Source organism: Pogoniulus pusillus, chromosome 11, assembly GCF_015220805.1.
Source record: "Pogoniulus pusillus isolate bPogPus1 chromosome 11, bPogPus1.pri, whole genome shotgun sequence".
Classification (NCBI taxonomy): Eukaryota; Metazoa; Chordata; class Aves; order Piciformes; family Lybiidae; genus Pogoniulus; species Pogoniulus pusillus.
Window position 1 is genome coordinate 9,183,555 of NC_087274.1, and position 19,240 is coordinate 9,202,794.

Genomic DNA, 19,240 nt, shown 5'->3' on the forward strand with positions numbered 1-19,240 from the left:
TGGAGCCAGGATGACCTCTTTCCCTGCTCTGCTCTCCAGCTCTGCTCCTGCCTTTTCCCAGCAAACACGTGGCCCTGGAGGGACCCAGCTGCTACTCGGGCGAGCCCAGTTTGGCATCTAGCACTGGATTTTCCTGGAGATTAGGAAGATTAAAACACTAATGCCCACTGATAGGGGTTATTTTAAAGCTTTTTAAGTCATAAAAAGTGTGTAATCCAGCAGAAAAGCCGTGCACAGCTGCAGTGTAAGCAGATTGAGGCTGGGTTTCTGCCTGGGTGCTGGGGTGGAGGTTTCTCAGATAATGGATATTTGTGGCACTTAACCGAAGAGGTGGACATGAGTCTTGCCCCCTTGAGCATGCATTGTTTCCAGGGCAGACCACACCAGCCTTGCTGGGCATCAGGGATACCCCCAGCCCCATGTGGCTGCAGAGGGTGTTCTGGAAGAGGAGAAGGAAGGTGACCAGCCACGTGAGAGCCATGGGCTGGTGTTCCGGAAGGGGAGAAGGAAGGTGACAGCCATGTGAGAGCCACGAGTGGTGCGGGGCAGGGCAGGGCTGCAGTGCTGCTGGTGTGAGCCAGAAGGATTTGGCTCTGGAGCCAGGAGTCTGAGAGTGGCCAGTGAGATGCTCATACCCGGTCAAAAAGGATGGACAAATACTAGCCCCTGGCTTAGTGGCTGTAGTGGGAAATGGAAGTCCTTTGGGTACTGAGACTGCAGATGTGCATCTTAACCCTTTCATTGCCTGCAGACCTTTCTCTGGCTGTGCATATCTGCTGGTCTGCATCAACAGTGGTGTGGCCAGCAGGATGAGGCACTGATCATCCCCCCAATACTGGGCACTGGTAAGCCTGCATATTGAACAGTGCGTTCAGTTTTGGACCTCTCACTACAAGAAGAACATTTGAGGTGCTGGGTTATGTCCTGAGGAGAAACTGGTGAAGGATCTAGAGAACAGGTTTTACAAGGAGTGGCTGAGGGAACTGGGGGGGTTGTTGACCCTGGGGGCTAAGGGGGAAGCCTTCTTGCTCTCTACAACTCCCTGAAAGGAGGTTGTAGTAGTGAGGGGGAGATTGGTTTTCTTTTCCCAGGTAACAAGCAGTAGGACAAGAGGAAAGGACCTCAGGTTGCTCCAGGGGAGATTTAGATTGGACATTAGGAAAAATGTCTTTCCCAAAAGGGCTGGGCTTTCCCAAAAGCCCTGGAACAGGCTACCAGGGAAGTGGTGGAGTCTCCATACCTGGAGGGATGTAAAAGGTGCTGCTGAGAGTCATGCCTTAGTGGTGACCTGGCAGTGCTGGGTTAAATGGTTGGATTTGGTGATCTTAAAGGTCTTCCAATCAGAAGGGTTCTATGATTCTGGGAGGAAAAAAATAGAATTCTATGATTTTCTGGGAGAAAAACTATCCTAAGATCATTGGATAGGTGAAAGCAGCTTCGGAATCGGGGGGGCCCTAAATAAGGCAGGTTGGCTTTGCGTCATGGCTGTGAAGAGAGGAGAGCCCCTTCTGCTCTTGGCCATGCAGCCTGGGCTGTGCAGACATTGCTGGGCTCTCTGTGCCTGCTGCCCAGGGCCCTCCATCACCACCATGCTGCACCACAAGGGCTTTGACCCACACCAGAAGTAGCCAGGACTCATGCTGTTGGTGGGAGCAGGGCCCCTGGTGCAGCCTCCATCACTGCTTCTCTTCTGCAGCTGGGCCCCTTGGTTCTGCTGGTGGGAAAGCTGATGGTGAAGCTCTGCAAATCAAGATATAGAAGGCAGGAAGAGCTTGTGGAGACAGATAATAACTTTATTCAGCTTAATTGACATGATTTTAGCAAGCAGCCAGGCCGTGGGTGTAGGCTGCTGTCTTGTCCCCAGCGGATGTGAGATGTGGCCTAGGGGTCTTCCAGCAGCTGCAGAGCAAAGTGAGCCCACGGTCAGCAGTGTCAACACCCACCGGAGGCTGGAACCCGGGCTCTGCTGGGAGGACTTCAGCATGCTTGAAAGCAGAAGGCAAGTTCTGGTGCCAGAAGGGCTGTGCTGGGGATGAGGATGGGGACGTGCTCCTGGCCCTTCATCCCTGAAGCAGTGGGATGGTTGGTGGGGTCTGTTGATGTAGGGGTTTGCACATGGTGGGTCTGCTGATGTAGGGGTCTGCACATGGAGGGTCTGCTGACATAGGGGTCTGCACATGGTGGGTCTGCTGATGGGGATGTGCTGGGGCTGCCCTTGGGCTGCCCTTCCTCTTCCGTGGAAGATCTCAACACCGACCCCCCTGCACCTCCTGCGTGGGCCCGGTATTGAGGGCCAGGGTGGGACGTGCTGCTGTGCGTCGTTGCTGAACCTTTCCTCCTTTTAACCCCTACGAGCCCCGCCGCATCTCACACACACTTCCCAGCCTGGGAAGGACTGGCAGCGACTGGGGGATGGAAACCACCTGGGGCGAAGCAACTTCCCGCGAAGAAGCTCCATCCCCTCGGGCCGGGCCGGAGGGGCGGAGGGCGTTGGGGGAGGAGAAGGAGGCAGGGTGGCGGGGGAGGAGGAGGAGGAAGGGCGAGGGGGGAGGAGGCGGAGGGCAGCGCGGGAGGAGGCGGGGACCCGCCGGCTGCAGGAGCCGCCGCCGCCGCGGGTGAGTCGCCGGTGCCCGGGGGCGGGGGCTCTGCGGGGAGGGCAGCGGAGCGGGGGTTGGTGTGGGGGGAAGTGTTTTTTTGGGGGTAAATTATTCGGGGGGAGGCTTCGGAGAGGGAGGGGTGGGAGTGTTTCCCGCCGGTTCCCACGGAGGGCTCCGGTAGCGGAGCGTGGTTGGAGGCTACCGGGGCAGGGGTACCTGGATGCGGGTTTGGGGAGGGGGGGGCTCACCTCGCAGACCCCACTCGGTTTCTCTCGCCCCTGCGCCCCACAAGAGAGGGGCCGTTGTTCGGCGGCAGCCTGGCCGCGATGCCGGCATTGTCCGGGGATGAATAGCGACAGTGTCTGGGGGGGCACCTCCTGCGGGGTCCGCCCGCCCCGCTCCTGATGCTGCTGCGGCGGCCACCCCCCGCGGAACCGGCTCCCGGAGGGGCTGGGACGCAGCTGCCCTTGGTGGGGGAAAAAAAAACCCCAACCTCCCCATAAGCCTCAAAAAGAAAAAGAGAGAGAGGTGAGGGTGGGTGGGAAGGAAGAATAATTAAAGCAAGGGCAAGACAACTGGGGACAAAGAGAAGCTGAAGTAGTAAACCCCCATCCCTGCGCGCTGGGTACCGCCGTACCTCGGAGGGCTGCAGCCAGCAGCACCTCTAGTTTTGCAGACGCCAGACCTCGGCCAGGCCTGGGAGGTCACCCTGGGCTGGAAGCACGGTGGCCCTGGCACACGCAGCCGCCGTGCCCAGGTGCCCGTGTGAGCTTGCGGCGGATGCGTTCGTCCTGCAAGGCATTTTGGCCAGGCTGAGTTTGCAGAGCACTTGCCTGCCTCTTTGTTTTCGAGCACAGAGCTCCACAGAGAAGTGACAGGGGCTGAGAGGTGCTTCTCTTGGCCAGGCGTCGGGAGGAGTCCCCACGACCCTCCTGTGCCTCAGCCTTCCTGTGCCTTCTCACCCAGGGTAGGTATGAGATTGAGAAGGGATCCCCTCCGCACATCCACTAGATACTCAGCTTTTTGGGGGGTCCTTGGACACCCCTGAGCAAAGGCAATGGTGGGTTTTGGGTTTTGCTGCGTGGCTGATGGAATAGGTTTTACTGCAATTGGCATGCAGGAGGGTCCCTCTGTGTTGGGGCTGTCCCCAGTGAGGCAGGGCTGGTCTCTGGGTCAAGTCCTGCACCACCTCTAGGCAAAGCTGCTTACTGAGGCAGACAAGGAGACCAGGGAGAGACAAGCAGACCTTTGGGGCTGCATGGACAGAGACCTCCATGTGCCCAAGGCTTGAGACTCGCTTTGTAACAAAGAGGCAGACAAGCCTTGAGGTTGTTTGTTATCATCTGCTTCCTTATAAACTTCTGTGGGCAAACAGGAGGAGGGCAGCATGAACAACTCCTTGCAGGTCTTTGTAAGTGGTTTAGAGCTGATGCCTCACGTGGTTGGAGAGGTGAGGAGGTAGGGCTGCGGGCTGCTGGCTCTCTGCAAGGGCTAACACACGTCTGAGCTGGAGACAGGCAGTATTTGGCCTTGCATTGTACCTGGGGTATGCCAAGGTGGCACAAAGGCCTGTCCCAGAGCTCACAGGCAGCTCTTGGGGCTAAGTCCAGGTGGAACTGGCACCATGGTTTGACCGTTGGGCTGAGTTTGCTGCATCACAGATGAGAAACATCCATGGCCAGAGTCTCTAGCAGCTGGAGGGTTAAACTGGGAAGGGAAGCTGCAACAGAGTATCCATCTCTTGTAAATGAAAGAGCAAACCAAGAGTGAGCTGTGGAGGACCATTTCCGGAGTGGGGAGGGGGAAGCATGCAGTGAGCAAGGACGGAAGAGTGGGAATGGCTGAGCTGTTTGTAGCTTGTGCCCGTGGCTTGGCACTGTGGCCCTGTCCGGTTACCTATCAGAGTGCACCTCCAGAGCAGCAGTCACTGCCTCCTCTCTTAATCTCTGAAAATGGATTTATCTCCCTGTGTGAGCAAAAAAGCTTGAGCCTTGGAGCATCTTGCATGCTCAGGAGGTACCTGGCTGCCACTCTGACAGCTCTTGGGTGGATTTGGTCTAACAAAGTGTAGTTTAAACATCCTCTGCTATTTCTACATCCTATCTTTTGGCACCTGAGTGGAAACTGACAATGAAACATAATTGGTTGGTAGGTGAAGCTGGGTTGGCAGCCAGCCTGAAACCATAGCCTGGTGCCCAGTTATGTCAGGGACAGGCTCCAGCTCGGGCCTGGCTGTGCCAGCCATGCACAGATGATTGCAACTCAATAACAGAAACATCTTTTAGTTAGAGTTTGGTGGTGCAGAGTGTTTTCTTATGGCTCTGCTCACCAAGCTGAGCCCTTTTCTGGGTTGCCCCTTGCCTGGTTTTGGACCAGCCTGTGCCTTGCTTTCTCTGCTACCCATGCACCCCTGTGAGACCAACACAGACCTGCTGCATTCAGCACTTGGGGGTCCCATAATGGCTGTGACCGCTCAAGCAGCAGTGCCTGGACTATACTGGCTTTGTGTCCAGCCCTAGCTCTGCTTCCTTCCTCCCAACTTCTGCAGTCCCCTCAGAAGGGAAAGCTGTGGCTTTTCCATCTCCTCCACATGTTGGATCTGATTCCATGGTCACTAGCTGGATGTGTGAAGGGCAGGCCCCAGAGAGCACATGCTGCAGTCCCACTGGCTAGCTGTAGTAAACCAGGCTCTGTAAATTCACTCTTTGGTTCTGAAAATGTCCTTGTTACACCTACAGGCACAACTCTGTAAGTCTGCTGCTCCCACAAATGGAGAGGTTATTTCTTCTATGCTGCTCCCTTGAAAACATGTGTGGGTGCTCAGCTGCCTGGGAAGCAGTTGTGTTTTCACACTGACATACCACAGTTTCCTGCTGTGCATATTCTCTCAGTGTTCACGTGAACCCATCCAACAAATATGGAAGCCCACAGCATTTCCAGTCTCTGCTGCATGGAAGGAACGGGAGCTATGTGTACCACCCTGTCCTGCTCTGCTTAGTGCTTGCAGTTTGACAGAACTGGCTGCAGAATCACCAAAAGATGGCACGTGCTTGGTGCTCCCTGCATCCAAGGGGTGTTTCTTTGATTCACCCAGTGTTGATGTCATGTCCACCTGTATAGTGTGTGCACAGTTTGAATCAGGTGATGAGTGTCAGTGGCAGGGGTGCAGCCTTCTGACCCTACCAGCACCATATCCATGACCAGCCCTGCTCTAGCGTCAGCTCTGCCCTCCTTGATTGCTGGCATCCTACTGCCCATGCATTGCTGGAGTAGAGTGTAGAGCTGCTGGATCTAGCTGGGAGCTGGGGTACACAAGACATTCACAGTTCAGTTTGTTTGGGAGTTTTGCAGCCTTTGTGTATCTGCAGTGAAAAAACACTGGACTCCTACACATCCCTTTCCCAAGTCCTGGATGGGGACTGCCAGCCCTGGGGTTCAAGATTCTGGGCAAGGCCACAGTCTGCATCCCCTGTCTGCAACCATCCTGGCTCATTGCAGCTGTGTGGCATCAGCTTAGCACTTTCAAGGCCTCCTTTGCTGGCAGAGCCCATCCCACAGCTGCCTGTGCACAGCATCCAGCTGGCTGGAGGAGCTGGGGGCTTCCCGAGGGGCTCCCTGGGACTCCCCTCTCTGCAGGGTGCCTTTCATCTGCTGCTTCACAGATGTTGGGTTTGGCTCGTGCCTGATGTGCATCGGTTACCACGCAACATCCCGGAGTCTTTGGCAGAACCAGCTTTGGAGCAGCTGTCCTGAGTCAGCCTGATGCCCAGGCAGGAGCCCTGAGGCCATTCCTGCTCAGCACAGTGCTGCCCTGAGGGTCTCAGCATCTTCTCTGCCCAGGTGGAGGGGGTTTCCCTCGCAGAGGAGATCAACGTGTGGCACAAGCACATGCTCCCACCTGCTTTGTGTTTACCCAGGAAGATGCAAACCAGAGGGAGCTGCAGGCTCTGGCCTCTCTGCCTCATCAGCCAAGTAGCAGACCATGCACTTCCCCAGCCTCCCTCCTTGCGGGCAGGACAAGCAGCTGTGTTATGGAGGCACTGGTGAGGTGATGGTGGGTGAGGTCTGATCTTGCTCTTGTGAGGTACCCAGTGGCAGTCAGCAACTTCTAACAGTACTAGGTGTTTATTTACCCATCCTTTCTTGCAGTGCTTGGGATGGGTCAGCTCAGTGCTGCTGGCTCCAGCAGTGTCCCTGCAAAGAGCATGACAGGTCAAACAAGTACAGGATCTGCCCCTGGCATAGCTCTTTCTATTTCAGACAAACGTTTGCCAGGAGCACTCCCTGGCACCCAGCATAGCGTCCCTGTGTGCTTGTGCTAGAGAGTGGTCCTGCAGCCCTCTGCTGACACAAACCCCTTGGAGCCAAAAGAGATGCTGGAGTCTTTGCTAAGAAAGACCAGCTCAGTGCTGGGAAGCTAAAAGGAAGAGAGAAGGTCTGAGTTGCAGTATTCCCCTTGGCAATCTGCTGGTGCTTGCCAGTGCTTTGCACCTCTGTTGGCCTGCAGACACTCCTAGATGCAATATATTAATTTTTGGGTTGTATTTTCCCAAGCAGGAGACAGGTGCTGGAAGACAAAGTCCTTTAAGTCACTTTTTCCCCTCAGAGGAGCTGAAGCTGCGTGGGCAATGCTGGTGGCTGTGCTGCTGGAGCGCATCTGAGGCTCAGCACACCTGTGTGTTCCACGGTGGCAAACCACTACCTGCCACCACCCCATGCTTCCACTGCCTTGGGTCTTGCTGGGGGCTGAGGAGCCCAAAGCTCCACTCCTTGTGCTGAAGGTCACATGCTGAGGCAGCACATGCGCTGCTCCCTGTGCTGAGGACAGCTTTGCCTGCATGTTGCCCAATGCAGGGAGGGGCTCAGCACCTTCTGCGTGCTGCTGGTTGCTCGTTAGCAGAGCTTGATGGACAAGCAGCACCCGGCAGGTGCTGGAGATGCTGCTGGCCTTTGTCTCAAATGGAGGGTGCCTCTCTACACCATTTGTTAGTTTCCTAATTTCGTTGTGCAGGTCGATGGACCTTACCTACACTTAATTCCTGGACTGCCATCCCTTTCCATGGAGCCAGTTCACTGTGGTCGTTCTCCTGCCTCTGCAAGTGGTGCCTGCAGGAGTTAAAGCCACTGCATAGCCCCAGGCTGCTGAGGGCAGTAATGTATTTTCCACCTAATTTCAACTTTTTTTTTTCCTCACTAGTGATACAGCTTTTGGCCTTGCCATTTTGGAACAGGGCTAATCTGGGACCTGTGCTGAGATGTTGGGCATGCTAGGTTTACAAGGGGCAGCATGGCAGGATGTTGCCAGCTGTGCCCAGCCTGAACCTGTGTGTGCCCCAGGAGGAGCATGTTGCCTGCTGTGTGTCAGCCTGTGGTGGTGTTTGCTTCCCAGTAGCAATGTAAATAATGCTGGGCTGCACAGCCCAAGGATGAGCGTTAGAAAAAAATGTTCAAAGTGGCCCCCACAGCCTTGGGATCAGGCCTGGGTTTGTATTTTACTGGTTTTATATCTTTTTTTTTCCTGCCTGGGCTCTGGAAGCATGCTGTGCTTGCATGGAGCCAGTGCTTTTGCCTTGCAAGCCCTGGCAGGCTGCTTCCGTGGCTCCTGCCCTTCACTTCATGAGAAAGGATGGTGGGCTTGAGCTTGGAGGAGTTTGGACCAACCACATTCCCTTGGATAAGACAATCCCTTTGGAGGGAGAGGAAACTGGGCAGCACTTCATCAGAGGGCTGGAGTGACAATGGAGCGTGTGAGCTGAGAGCTGTTTGGAAGAATGAGGATGAGGATTATGCAATAAATCCTTTGCAGTACTGTTAATATCATAAAGTAAGTGTTGCAAAAAGCTAACAAAACTGAAATGCTTAGGCTGGTGGTTGCAGGGACCTGGGCACTGATCAGCAGCAGCCTGGGGTGGGCAGGGCTCTCAGAAGTGTGTTTTATTAAAACTTCCCTCCCTCTGTATCAGAAGAACTTGTCCTGTGCCAGCTGATACCTCCAAGAGCTTCCAAGAACCCAGGCTGATCTTGTGTGTGCTCTTTGCCTTTGGAATGCTTGCTATATCCACTGTAGGTGACATGAAACAGCTAGGGCTGGGTGGGAGAAGGTCCTCTGGTGGCACATCAAGGGCGGTTTGTCCTTCCCAGTAGATGCTCCTGCCTGGTTTGCAGGGGGAATGGGATGGTTCCTCAGTTGTGGTTACAAAGGAGTTAAATGAGGCAGTAGGTGCGCATTTGCATGCTTTGCTAACCTGGCACTGTCTCTGCGGGAAGCTGAAGGGTTTGGGTTCCTCAGACAGCTATTGGCAGAATTAGAGCGGGCTGGCAAAGGCTGCGGGGGTGCTGTCTGGCAGGACACGTTTTGGTGCAGGGCTGTGTTCTCTGCAAGCCGAGGCCAGCAGCTTCGGCGCTGACTCAGGGGCAGGTGGAGCAGAGCACGTGCCAGTAGATGCCAAGGACTTCCTGCGAAGCCACCCAGAGCCTCCAGATGTGGCCGTGGGGCATTCGCAGAGTGATTACGGCAGCATGGAGCAGTGGGCAGGCTCTGCAAGCCTTTCATGGCAGTGCCGGGGCACGGGGCTGTGTTCCGAACAGCCTTCGTCACTCGCTGAATGAGCTCCCAGGCTTCTGCCGAGGACCTCCGTGGTGCTGGGTCCTGCCCTGAGGTGGCAGACCGGCTGCTGGTGGGACCTGGTGTGCCTCTCCTCCCGGTGTAGCAGCCTGTCTTTGCTGTGGCAGGCTTGGTGATGTGGGCAGGGATTAAGGTGAGGGAAGAAGGGAAATCCCAAATGCAGTGTAATTACAGGTGAAGGAAGGTCCTGCGTGCCTCCGCCCTGAGCCCCCACGCGTGCTTTGTTCCCGCTTCAGATGCAACAGGCGACTCCTTTCATTCCCTGCCTGGAGCAGCATCCTGCTGTGCGCGGCACCGCCTGGCACCCCTGACCACCCTCCCTCTGCCTCTGCAGGTCCAGAAGCAGTTCCCAGCCACGCACCCGGCATGACGGACGCTCCGCGGGATGCCGGCCCCAAGCAGGCGGCGCCAACGCGGCCGGAGAAGCCGGCTGCGGACTTTGGCTACGTGGGGATCGACGCCATCCTGGAGCAGATGAGGCGGAAAGCCATGAAGCAGGGCTTCGAGTTCAACATCATGGTCGTGGGTGAGTTCTCCCCCAGCACCAGCTGCCCACAACGTGCTCAGCGAGTTGTTCTTCTGCGGTGAGATTTGTCCTCTCTGGAGTCTGCCTGGGCTCAGCAATGGGGTCTCTGTTTTAGGAGTCAGTGAACCCTGCTCCCGAGGAGCTGGCTTGAGTGCAGCTGTTGTTAAAGCTGTTGAGATGTGGCCTGTGATCCCACTCATCTTCCTGCATATCAAGATGTGTTACCCATAGCCACATTCTGGAGGTAATGCATCAAGGGATGTTGGGACACAGCAGAGCTTTGTGGCAAGCTCCTTGCCTGCTCTCCAGGGAGCCCTGCTCTGGTTTGAGCAGTCAGCTTGCACTGCTACTGGAATCCCAGAGCCTCCTAATCTTTGCTGGTATTTCCAGCAGTTTGGGTAAAATTCCTGCTTGTGAGTTGTTATTTTTATTGTGCTGTGCAGCTCAGGCAACCACGCTGCAAGTGCTGGGAGAGAACTGGCATGTGTCAGTTACTGGGGGAGTGATTTGCGTAGCTGGGCTGTTGGGCTTAAGTGGCTTCTGCTACTGGTGGCTCCTTTGGGGACCAGAGGGCAATGAGAGCATCCCAGAGAGTGTCCACATGCAGGGAGAGAGAGCTGGAAAGGTTGTGTGTTCAAGTCCTGCTGCCTGCAAGCTCCTTTTCATTAGCTGTCTGAGGTTACAGGGTGGATAGGATGAAGGAGCTTTCTTTTGCCTAGAGGCTATCATCACTGCAGCTTCTGCTGGTGAGTCTGTGCTCCTCCAGCCCCTGGGCTGCTGGTGCCAGGGTCTGCAGTAGGTGGACACTGTGGCAGACCAGATGAGGGAGGAAAGGGAGAAGAAATTAGTGTTTTCTGCATTTTTTCAACTAGCAGCTGTCCTGGCCCTGTGGAGTCCCTCATGTGATCTGGGCTGCACTCCTTGAGGGCAGGCTGAATCTCTCAGGGGAGGTGCATAAGGTGATGAGAAGAGTAAAGCCGAGGCCATGGCCTGTGGTGTGGTGGAGGAGTCTCACCTTCCTGCTTCCCATTACCAGGAGTTGTGTAGAGCTGCAAGCTTGTGCAGGGGTGCCTATGAGGGTTATGGGAGAGCCTGGTCCAGAGTTCTCTAGTTCTGTGAAAGATATTTGGGTGCTGTAGGTCCCTGGTAAGCTCTGCTGCTGCTCTGCCTTTCCCATTCTGATATTTTTGTACACAAATTGATCTTTGAGGAAGGCTTTCCAGACTGGGAGGTCTCTGTGAGCCTGGTCTCTGCAGAACCAGTTCTTGGAAGGTTTTTAACAGCCCCAGCCCTTTGCTGCCAGTGGAGCATCACTCCCAGGGCAGAGGGATCCTGAACATCCGCAAGGGAGATTGCATGAGCCAAGCCCCCACTTCCCTGCCAGAAGAGGCACCCATCCCTCTGCGAGCCAGCTGTGCCGTGGCTTTCTGCTCTGCAGCTGAAGAGGGATGTGCAGGAAAGGGCCTGGCTTTGCCTTGGCAGCACTGTGTGTGGTATGAAAGCCCGTGCTGCAGCACGGCTGGAAAACATTGTTCTTCCCTTGGCAGGCTCAGGGCTGGCTGTTTACAAGCTGGGGAATTTGTGGCAGCATAAACAAGTCGAGCTCTGGCCCTCCCAGAAGATGCAAGGAGGGATCCAGGAGGAGCAGCACTTCGAGGTGCCCTTGGGGACAGGATGCTGTGCTGAGGCTGAGGCAGCAGCCAGCCCTTGTCCTGCTGCATTTCTGTAGGGGACAGTTGGGCTTCTAGGGATGAGTTTAGCTCTTTTATTCTCATCTAGTCTAAGCTGCAATTGAAACGTTGCAGTCCTTGTTTTAGAGTAGGGAGATGAGGGGCAGGAGGCTGCTCTCTTCTGGCTGCAACAGTATGCGAGAGCTGGAAGCCCTCTGCTGCAAGGATAGGTTGAGAAGGTTGGGATTGTTCAGCCTGGAGAAGAGAATGCTCCAGGGACATCTTCTGGTGATCAGAAAAGACAAACTTCTTGGCAAGGCTTGTTGTGACAGGACAAGGGGTGATGGTTTGAAAATGAAAGAGGAAGATTTAGACCAGAGAGAAGAGAGAAGGAAGACCTTGTTTACTAAGAGGGTGGTGAGACACTGGCCTAGGTTGCCCAGAATGGTGGGAGATTCCCCATTCCTGGAACTGTTTCAGGTCAGGTTGTTTGGGCCTTTGAGCAATTTGCTGCAGGGAGGTTGGACTAGATAACTTTGAAAGGTTCTTTCCAACCCAACTCATTCTCTGGGAATTGAGTTCTGCTGTGGCTGGACCAGGGAGAGGGTCACTGCCCACACCATGTCCTTGTGATGGGGCTGGTTCTCTGCCTTGCATACTATTCAAAAGGTTTTCACCAGCCTAACTGGATCGCTAAGAGGTGTCTTGAGGCTGTGGCTTGGCACAGTGGAGCTCAGCCTAATTTCAGCCCAAAGAGATGTACTGGGTGGCAGAGCAGGGGAGGTGGGAGCAGGTCTGACCTGTGCTCAGCCACCCATCCGGGGTTGTTAAGTCCCTGTTGTGTCAGCAGTTTGGAGCACAACATCACATCCATGTGACCACTCTCCACTCTCATCTCTGATCCCCTTCCAGGCAGGATGGCTTGGACAGGCACGGACACAGAGACTGACTGCCAGGAGCCCAGGCAGATTGTCATTCTGCTCTCCCCTACTTCCCACATACCCCAGTTGACAATGAGAGCTTCACTGTGGCTGCATCATTCATAGCTCCAGACCTGGTTGTGTTTGGCCCATGTGTTCTCAGGCAGCAGACATCCAGGAGCACCTGACCCCAGCCTGATCCACCTCTTTCTTCTATAGCCAGCTGTGCCAGTGGCTGGCAAACAGTGTTCCCATGCTAGACTGCAGCATGCCATCAGTAGCACTGCAAGCTCAGCAGTTTGATCAGGCAGGGGGCTGGCCAGGAGTTGATGCCCAATGCTGGTGTGCTGGTTGACTCTACTGTTGGCATAGTGCTGGGTGCCTTTGGCAGCCTGGATGGGTCACAGCCCTGAAGGATGTAAGTGAAACCTACTCTGCTGACTCTGTGCTCAGAGTTACTTGGGTCACAACAACCTCGTGCAACGCTGCAGGCTTGGAGAAGTGTGGCTGGAAAGCTGCCTGGTGGAAAAGGACCTGGGGGTGCTGGTTGACAGCCAGCTGCAGCCAAGCATCTGTTGCCCGTGTTTTGAGGATTTGCTCTATTTTCTTTGCTCTGGAAAAATTGTTCTCTGAGCTCATGGGACAACTGGTCTGGAGATCTGAGAGGTGCTGTTGTCCTCTCTGCACAGATCAGCCTCAGCTCTGGGATATAAGGCATGAAAATGCTTCTTTTAAAAACTGCTTTTTCTGAAGTTGTGGAATCTGTTGTGCTTCCTGGGATGTTTGTGGGATTCAGAGTTGCTCCTGGCCTGGGCCTGCCTAAAGGGGTGTGTGCAGCCAGCTGCTCTGATTGCAAAAGCAAGTCCAGCAGGGAACCAGCAGCGGATGCTGCAGGGCTGAGGTTTGGAAGACTGTTGTTGCTGTTAATCTTATTCAGCTAAGGGCTTGCCAAGCTGCTCTTAAGACTCCCCTGTGGGGAGGCAGCAGTAAAGACAGAGATGTGTCAAGGTGCTCCTTCCTGGGGTTCCCCGGTCCCTGTACCCATCTTAAGGGCTGTTGAGTAGCACCACAACCCTTAAACATCCCTGTCAGTGTGTACCTGTCCTTGGGTTTGCTGTGATTTCAGCTGGATTCAAGGAACGAGCTCTTGACCTACTCACTCCCAGCAATCTGCCCACATTTGGGCCAGGACAGGTGCTTGCTGCTCTCAGCATCCTCCTGCCTCAGATGGACTCGAGCTCCTTGAGCCAAAGGGGCTGCAGGGAAGCAGCTGCCCCTTTTACTTCCACAGATCCAGTGCAGGTTGAGTCCATCAGTGTCCTCATCCCCTGGCCCCTGAATGAGACAGCCCGGAAACGAGCAAGTGCTGACTGTGGTTTGTCCTGCTCTTTTGCAGGTCAGAGTGGCTTGGGGAAATCCACATTAATCAACACCCTCTTCAAATCCAAGATCAGCAGGAAATCTGTACAGCCAACTGCTGAAGAGCGGATCCCCAAGACCATTGAAATCAAATCCATCACTCATGGTGAGGTTTTGCAGGTCACACCTGCTGCTTTGGCTTTTGGTCTTGTTCTGCCTTGTGTCTCCAGGGACTTGTGAGGGTTGTGGACCTCCACAAAACTTCCACTCTTATCTCTCTGAAGGGGCTTTTACCATCCATAGATGCTTGCAGGGCTGAGAGAACATTTAATTTTTCTTGATCCACCAGGATTTACTCAATTGTGATGGAAAGGAACAAGTGAGGTAGCCATGGAGGGTGGTGTTTCAGGGGAGATGTGGTGCTGCATGCCTTTGGAAGGCTGATTTGTGCCTGTTAAAAGCTGGGAAGATGCATTTGTCCCCTCCAGCTGACTCTGGGCTTTGCCAGAGCACCCACTGACACTTCCCTCATGCACTGTCTTGCCCCTCTGATGCAGAGATTGAAGAGAAGGGGGTTCGCATGAAACTGACAGTCATCGACACCCCAGGCTTTGGAGACCACATCAACAATGAGAACTGGTGAGCAGGGGTGGGGACCAGTGCAGAGGGAAGGCATCCCGGGAGCCCCAGGGCATCCTGACCCAGAGCTGACCCCAGTCCTGTGCCACCCATGCTCTGCGAGGAGCAGTGCAGAGAGTTGCTGTGGGTGGCAGCACAGTGCCATGCTCCCTGGGGCTGATTCTGGGTGCTGTGAGAGGTTACAAACATCCTGCTGTTCTGGGCATGAGACAACCTTTGTTCACAGCCAGGAGCAGCTCTGTGCCAGCCTGGTCGGTCCCAGGACCTCACTCATGTGGTTCTGGAGGCTGAACCCTGCCAGGAGTTGCTGGACAGTGGTTGGCTGCCCAGGATGCCTACCCTGGGCTGGGGCAGGGCTGGCCTAGTTGGTCAGAGCAGGTGTCTTCTCACCATGAACTGGCCTGGGTTTGTGACACTTGATGCTGCTCTTGCTCCTGTGCCATGTCACCGTGCAGGGAGCCAAGAGGCACTCCCAGCCCTGCCCTGCTCAGCAGCCATGTTCAGGGGGAGAGGAGGAAGGGCTTTTCAGACACTGACTTGTCTAAACCAGCCTGTAAATCCCCTCCTGCTGCAGTGTGTGAGGCTGCCAAGTGTTGAGCACGTGAGGTTTGTGATTTCCCAGCCACCCACAGCTGCTGCAGGAGTGGGAGCTGATAGGAACTGAAACGTTCCCTGTGTGTGTTCTAGTTTGTTCTGTGGCATTCTGTGAGATGCTGGGCGTCCCTGGCTCAGCAGGCTCTGCTTTAGCCAGGCCAGGTGGGAGGTTCAGGGCAGTCCAGATCCCTCACACATCCTGTGCTCCTCTCTCTCTGCAGCTGGCAGCCCATCATGAAGTTCATCAATGACCAGTATGAGAAGTACCTGCAGGAGGAAATCAACATTAACCGGAAGAAGCGGATCCCCGACACGCGGGTGCACTGCTGTATATACTTCATCCCGGCCACCGGCCACTCGTACGTACCCTGCTGGCCCCTCCTGCCCTTGGCCTCAGGCACCTCAGCTCCTAGGGTTGTCCTTGGAATCATAGAATGGGTTAGACTGGGATAGAAAGAACCTTTGGAGGTCATCTAGTCCAACTCTCCTGCACTGAGCAGTTGTATTTTCAACTACAGCAGGATGCTCAGAGCCCCAGACAACCTGGAATGGTTCCAGGGATGGGGCATCTCCCATCTCTCTGGGCAATCTGGGAACAGAACAGTCTCTCCACCCTCACTGTAAAAATTGTCTTTCTTCTCTCTAGTTTGTCTCAATCTTTTAGTTTCAAAGCATCACCCCTTGTCCTGTCACAACTGGCCCTGCTCAAAAGTCTGTCCCTGTCTTTCTTATTGGCCCCTTCAAGTACTGAAAGGCCACCAGAAGGGTTTCCCTGGAGCCTTCTCTTTTCCAGGCTGAACATCCCCAACTCTCTCATCCTATGCTCACAGCAGAAGGGTTCCAGCCCTTGGATCATTGTTGTGGCCTCCTCTGGAGCCGCTCCCAACAGGTTTATATCTTTCCTGTGCTGATCTTTGGGGTCACTTGAGCGTGAAGACAGCATGAAGCTGCCCTCCTTAGGGCTGTTGCATGTGGCTCCCTCACAGTAACGCAGCAGAGCTGCCATACCCCAGGGAAACATGGTGTTTCCTCTTTTCATGGGCCATCAAAAGCCTCTCTCAGCTTGGTAGCTTCTTGCTTTGCTTTGATCACCTTGCTTGCTTGCCGGAGGGTGGACACCAGTCCCCGAGCCCTCGAATTGGCTAGAAGAAGCTGCTGTTGCAAACAGAACTTTCATCTTCTCATTCTGTGCCCCTGCCTTTGTGAGGGGAGAGGGCAGGTTTGTTTCTGCTGCCAAAGAAGCGAACACCTCACCCTTTTAGGGTATTTTGTAGCTTGTTTGACTGCTCTGCAAGTGGGATGCAGTTTATTCAGCACAGAGCTCTCCTGGCTCTGGCACTTCTCAAGTGACAGCACTAAAGGCTCAGATCTCACTGTGGGTTTTTTTTTTTCTTTCTTTCTTTCCTTTTTTTTTCCCCCTTTCCTAGGCATTCAGCCCAGGGTGAAAATCTGGGGCACCTAAAGCATCTTGGAAAGTGTGCCTTCAAGTATCACAACATAAAATGAGACCTGAGGTTCCTTTTGATGGGTGTCAGTTCCTTCCACTTTTGGCTCTGTCTGGGGGTGGATTTTTTGGGGTCTGTTTTCAAAAGCAAACTTTAAGCCGCCAGCACTGTATTAATGTCAGTGTTTTCCTCTTCCCCCTGTAGAGATTTATTCCAATAGAGAAGGCTTTGTTTTGCTTCTGTCAGTGGGTAGACCAAAAATGCATCCTTCACTGGAATAAAATGACTGCATGGGCCAGTTATGCTCTTTTTGTGTAACCAGCTGGTGACTGGGAGCAGAGGGATGAAACATTTATGGGTTTCTTGTGATAAAGCAGAAAAGGTTTCAAAGGGAGATGACATCTTCAGGCCAGTCTAGCGTGTTGGTCCTGCTTATCTCAGCCCCAATCTGCAGGCCTTGCCTGTGCAGGTCAGGCTGTTGCAGCATTCGATAGGCTCAGGCTTCTTCTCATCATTTTGGGTGTTTAACTCTTAAAAGCACATTGAGTGGTTAAACCCTGCAGGCACCCAACCTGCACAGAAGTTGCAGATTTCGGATGGTGGCCTGCAGCCCCCTCTGCACGTCCCCTGCCAGAGCCTCTGCAGCCCTGTGCTCTGGTTTCACTCAGCCACAGGCTGGCAGCAGTTGTGTGGCTGTTGAGCTGCCTTTTTTCCCTCTCTCCACTCAACATGTGTTTCCAATAGCTGAGCAAGCCTGGCGGCTGGAGGCTATTGTTGCTGATCCTTCTTCCCTGTAGCTTGATAGCCCTGCTGGGGCCAGTGCTTGCCCCCCTTTGCCATGGCTCAGGGACTGCATGTTCCTGCCCCAGCGTCAGAATCAGCCTCGGGCTCATGCGTCCCCATCCGTCAGGGGATGGAGATAAGATGAGGAATGACTGAAGTGGAACAAAACTTACTGACAGGGGGAAGTTGATGGGAAATTTTGCTTCTCTGTGAGCTGCAGTAAGTGCTGAGTTTCCTTTCTGCTCCCTTGTGAAGCCCTACCTACCTTTCTCACCATCATGGACAGGCTTTCCCTAGTGCTGCCTGTGCTCCATGGACATGCACAGATGGAAGCACAACTGAAGAGGACAGTGGCTTGTATTGTTGCAGGGACCTGCGCTATGGCCATCTGCACCCAGCTGCAGAGGACCCTACCATGCCCATGTGGTACCAGGCGTGTGCCCTCTGTGCTGCTTGCCTTCCTGGGATAGTGCTTGAGCAGGGCAAGCTTGCATTGCCTTCAGGGAGCTGCTGCCCTCACTGTGTGATGCAGCCAAAGCAGTGGTGACTCATGTCCATCTGTCCCTCCCTGCTCACGTGGATGGGCACAGCACAGGGCTCAGCATCCCTTCCCTGGCACATGAATGCTGCAGGAAGCCAGGGCTAAGCCTGCCAGGTCTTTGGGCAGAACTTGTCTTTTTTCTTAAATCAAAAAGAGGAAGGTAAAAGGCCAAGAGGCCCAGCTACCCAGGTGCAGATTCTGAGGCTCCATCTCGGTCCTTCCTTCCCGTCTGAGCAGCTCAAGGGTTAATCAGAGGAGATATTTCTGCTCTCTCCCTTTGCACGGAGCTGGAGGCAGGCTTTGCAGCTCATCTAGTTTGCACACACTCTGTCTTTCTTGTAACACTCCAGTAAAACCATGTTTGTGAGCGCTGAGTAACGTGCTGGCAGGGGCTCTGGCTGCTGCCGCTCCAGCCCTGCTCTTTGCCACCCAATAAATATCTCAGCTCTGACCCCTGTGGAGCACCAAAACAGGACTGAAAACACTGCCCTGGCAGCCCCTTTTCTACCTGTACCAGAGATGCAGGCTGACAGACTGGAACCCACTGCTGCTTTCGCCACCAGCTGCCCCTCTTGGGTGCCCACCAGTTCCCTTTAGCAGGGTGAAGGGTCTTAGTGATGGGGCTGGGTGGCTGCTGGGTGCTCACAGGTGTTTGCTTAATGCACAGCTCAAATTCTTGCTCCTAGGTTAATCTGGGGCACAACAAGAAGAAAGCAGCATTGCAGCTCATCATGAATCAAAATTCCTTTAATGGCGTTTCAAGGGAGTCAGCAGGAAGGAGCCTCTGCTTAGGCCATGTCTGAGCATGGTGACTGTGGGCAATGCAGAAGTAGTGGGCACCCAGGCACAATAATGGGTGCCCAACTGCTCTGCTTGCCCCAGAACTTTCAAGAGGGGTTGGGGGAGCAACTGGTACTGTCCAAAATGGGCCGAAGCCCTTTCTGCAGCTCCTGCTCCAGCCCATCTACTCCCCTTAGAGCTCTTCAGCCTCTTCCCATCAAAGCACACTGTGTATATGTCTAGTTGCAAGTTAATAATGTGTCTAGTTGCAAGTTAATAATCATAGAATCAGAGAGTGGTTTGGGTTGGGAGGGACCTTTCAAGATAACCTTTCAAGATCACCCCCCCAGCACTGAGCAGGGACATCTGCAACTAGAGCAGGTTGCTCATAACCCCAGACAGCCTGACCTGAAATGGTTCCAGGGATGGGGCATATCCCACCTCTCTGGGCAACCTCAGACAGAGTCTTACCACCCTCAGTGTTAAACATTTCTTCCTTCTCTCCAGTCTAAGTCTCCCTCTGTTAGTTTCAAACCATCACTCTTTGTCCTGTCACAACAGATCCTGCTCAAAACTCTGTGCCCAGCTGTCTTACAGGCTCTAAGTACTGAAAGGCCACCAGATGGTCTCCCTGGGACCTTCTCTTTTCCACGCTGAACAACCCCAACTCTCTCAGCCTGTCCTTACAGCAGATCTCAACTCAGGTCATTTTTGTGGCTTTCTCTGGATGAACTTCAATGGCTCCAAATCTTTCCTGTGCT

General features: G+C 54.2%; 1 protein-coding gene across 7 annotated transcripts in view; it reads left to right on the forward strand.

Moving 5' to 3' along the window:
- SEPTIN9 (septin 9) overlaps nucleotides 1-19,240 on the forward strand; it is a 145,684-nt gene that overhangs the window by 116,553 nt on the left and 9,891 nt on the right. For 6 of the 7 annotated variants that reach the window (XM_064150894.1, XM_064150896.1, XM_064150892.1 and 3 more), the window contains 4 exons: nucleotides 9,557-9,748; nucleotides 13,735-13,863; nucleotides 14,255-14,336; nucleotides 15,152-15,289. In XM_064150894.1, the coding sequence (XP_064006964.1) occupies nucleotides 9,557-9,748; nucleotides 13,735-13,863; nucleotides 14,255-14,336; nucleotides 15,152-15,289 (541 nt within the window). Of the gene's footprint in view, nucleotides 1-2,558; nucleotides 2,616-9,556; nucleotides 9,749-13,734; nucleotides 13,864-14,254; nucleotides 14,337-15,151; nucleotides 15,290-19,240 lie in introns of those variants that run through there. The other variant, XM_064150897.1, reaches the window with a different exon arrangement.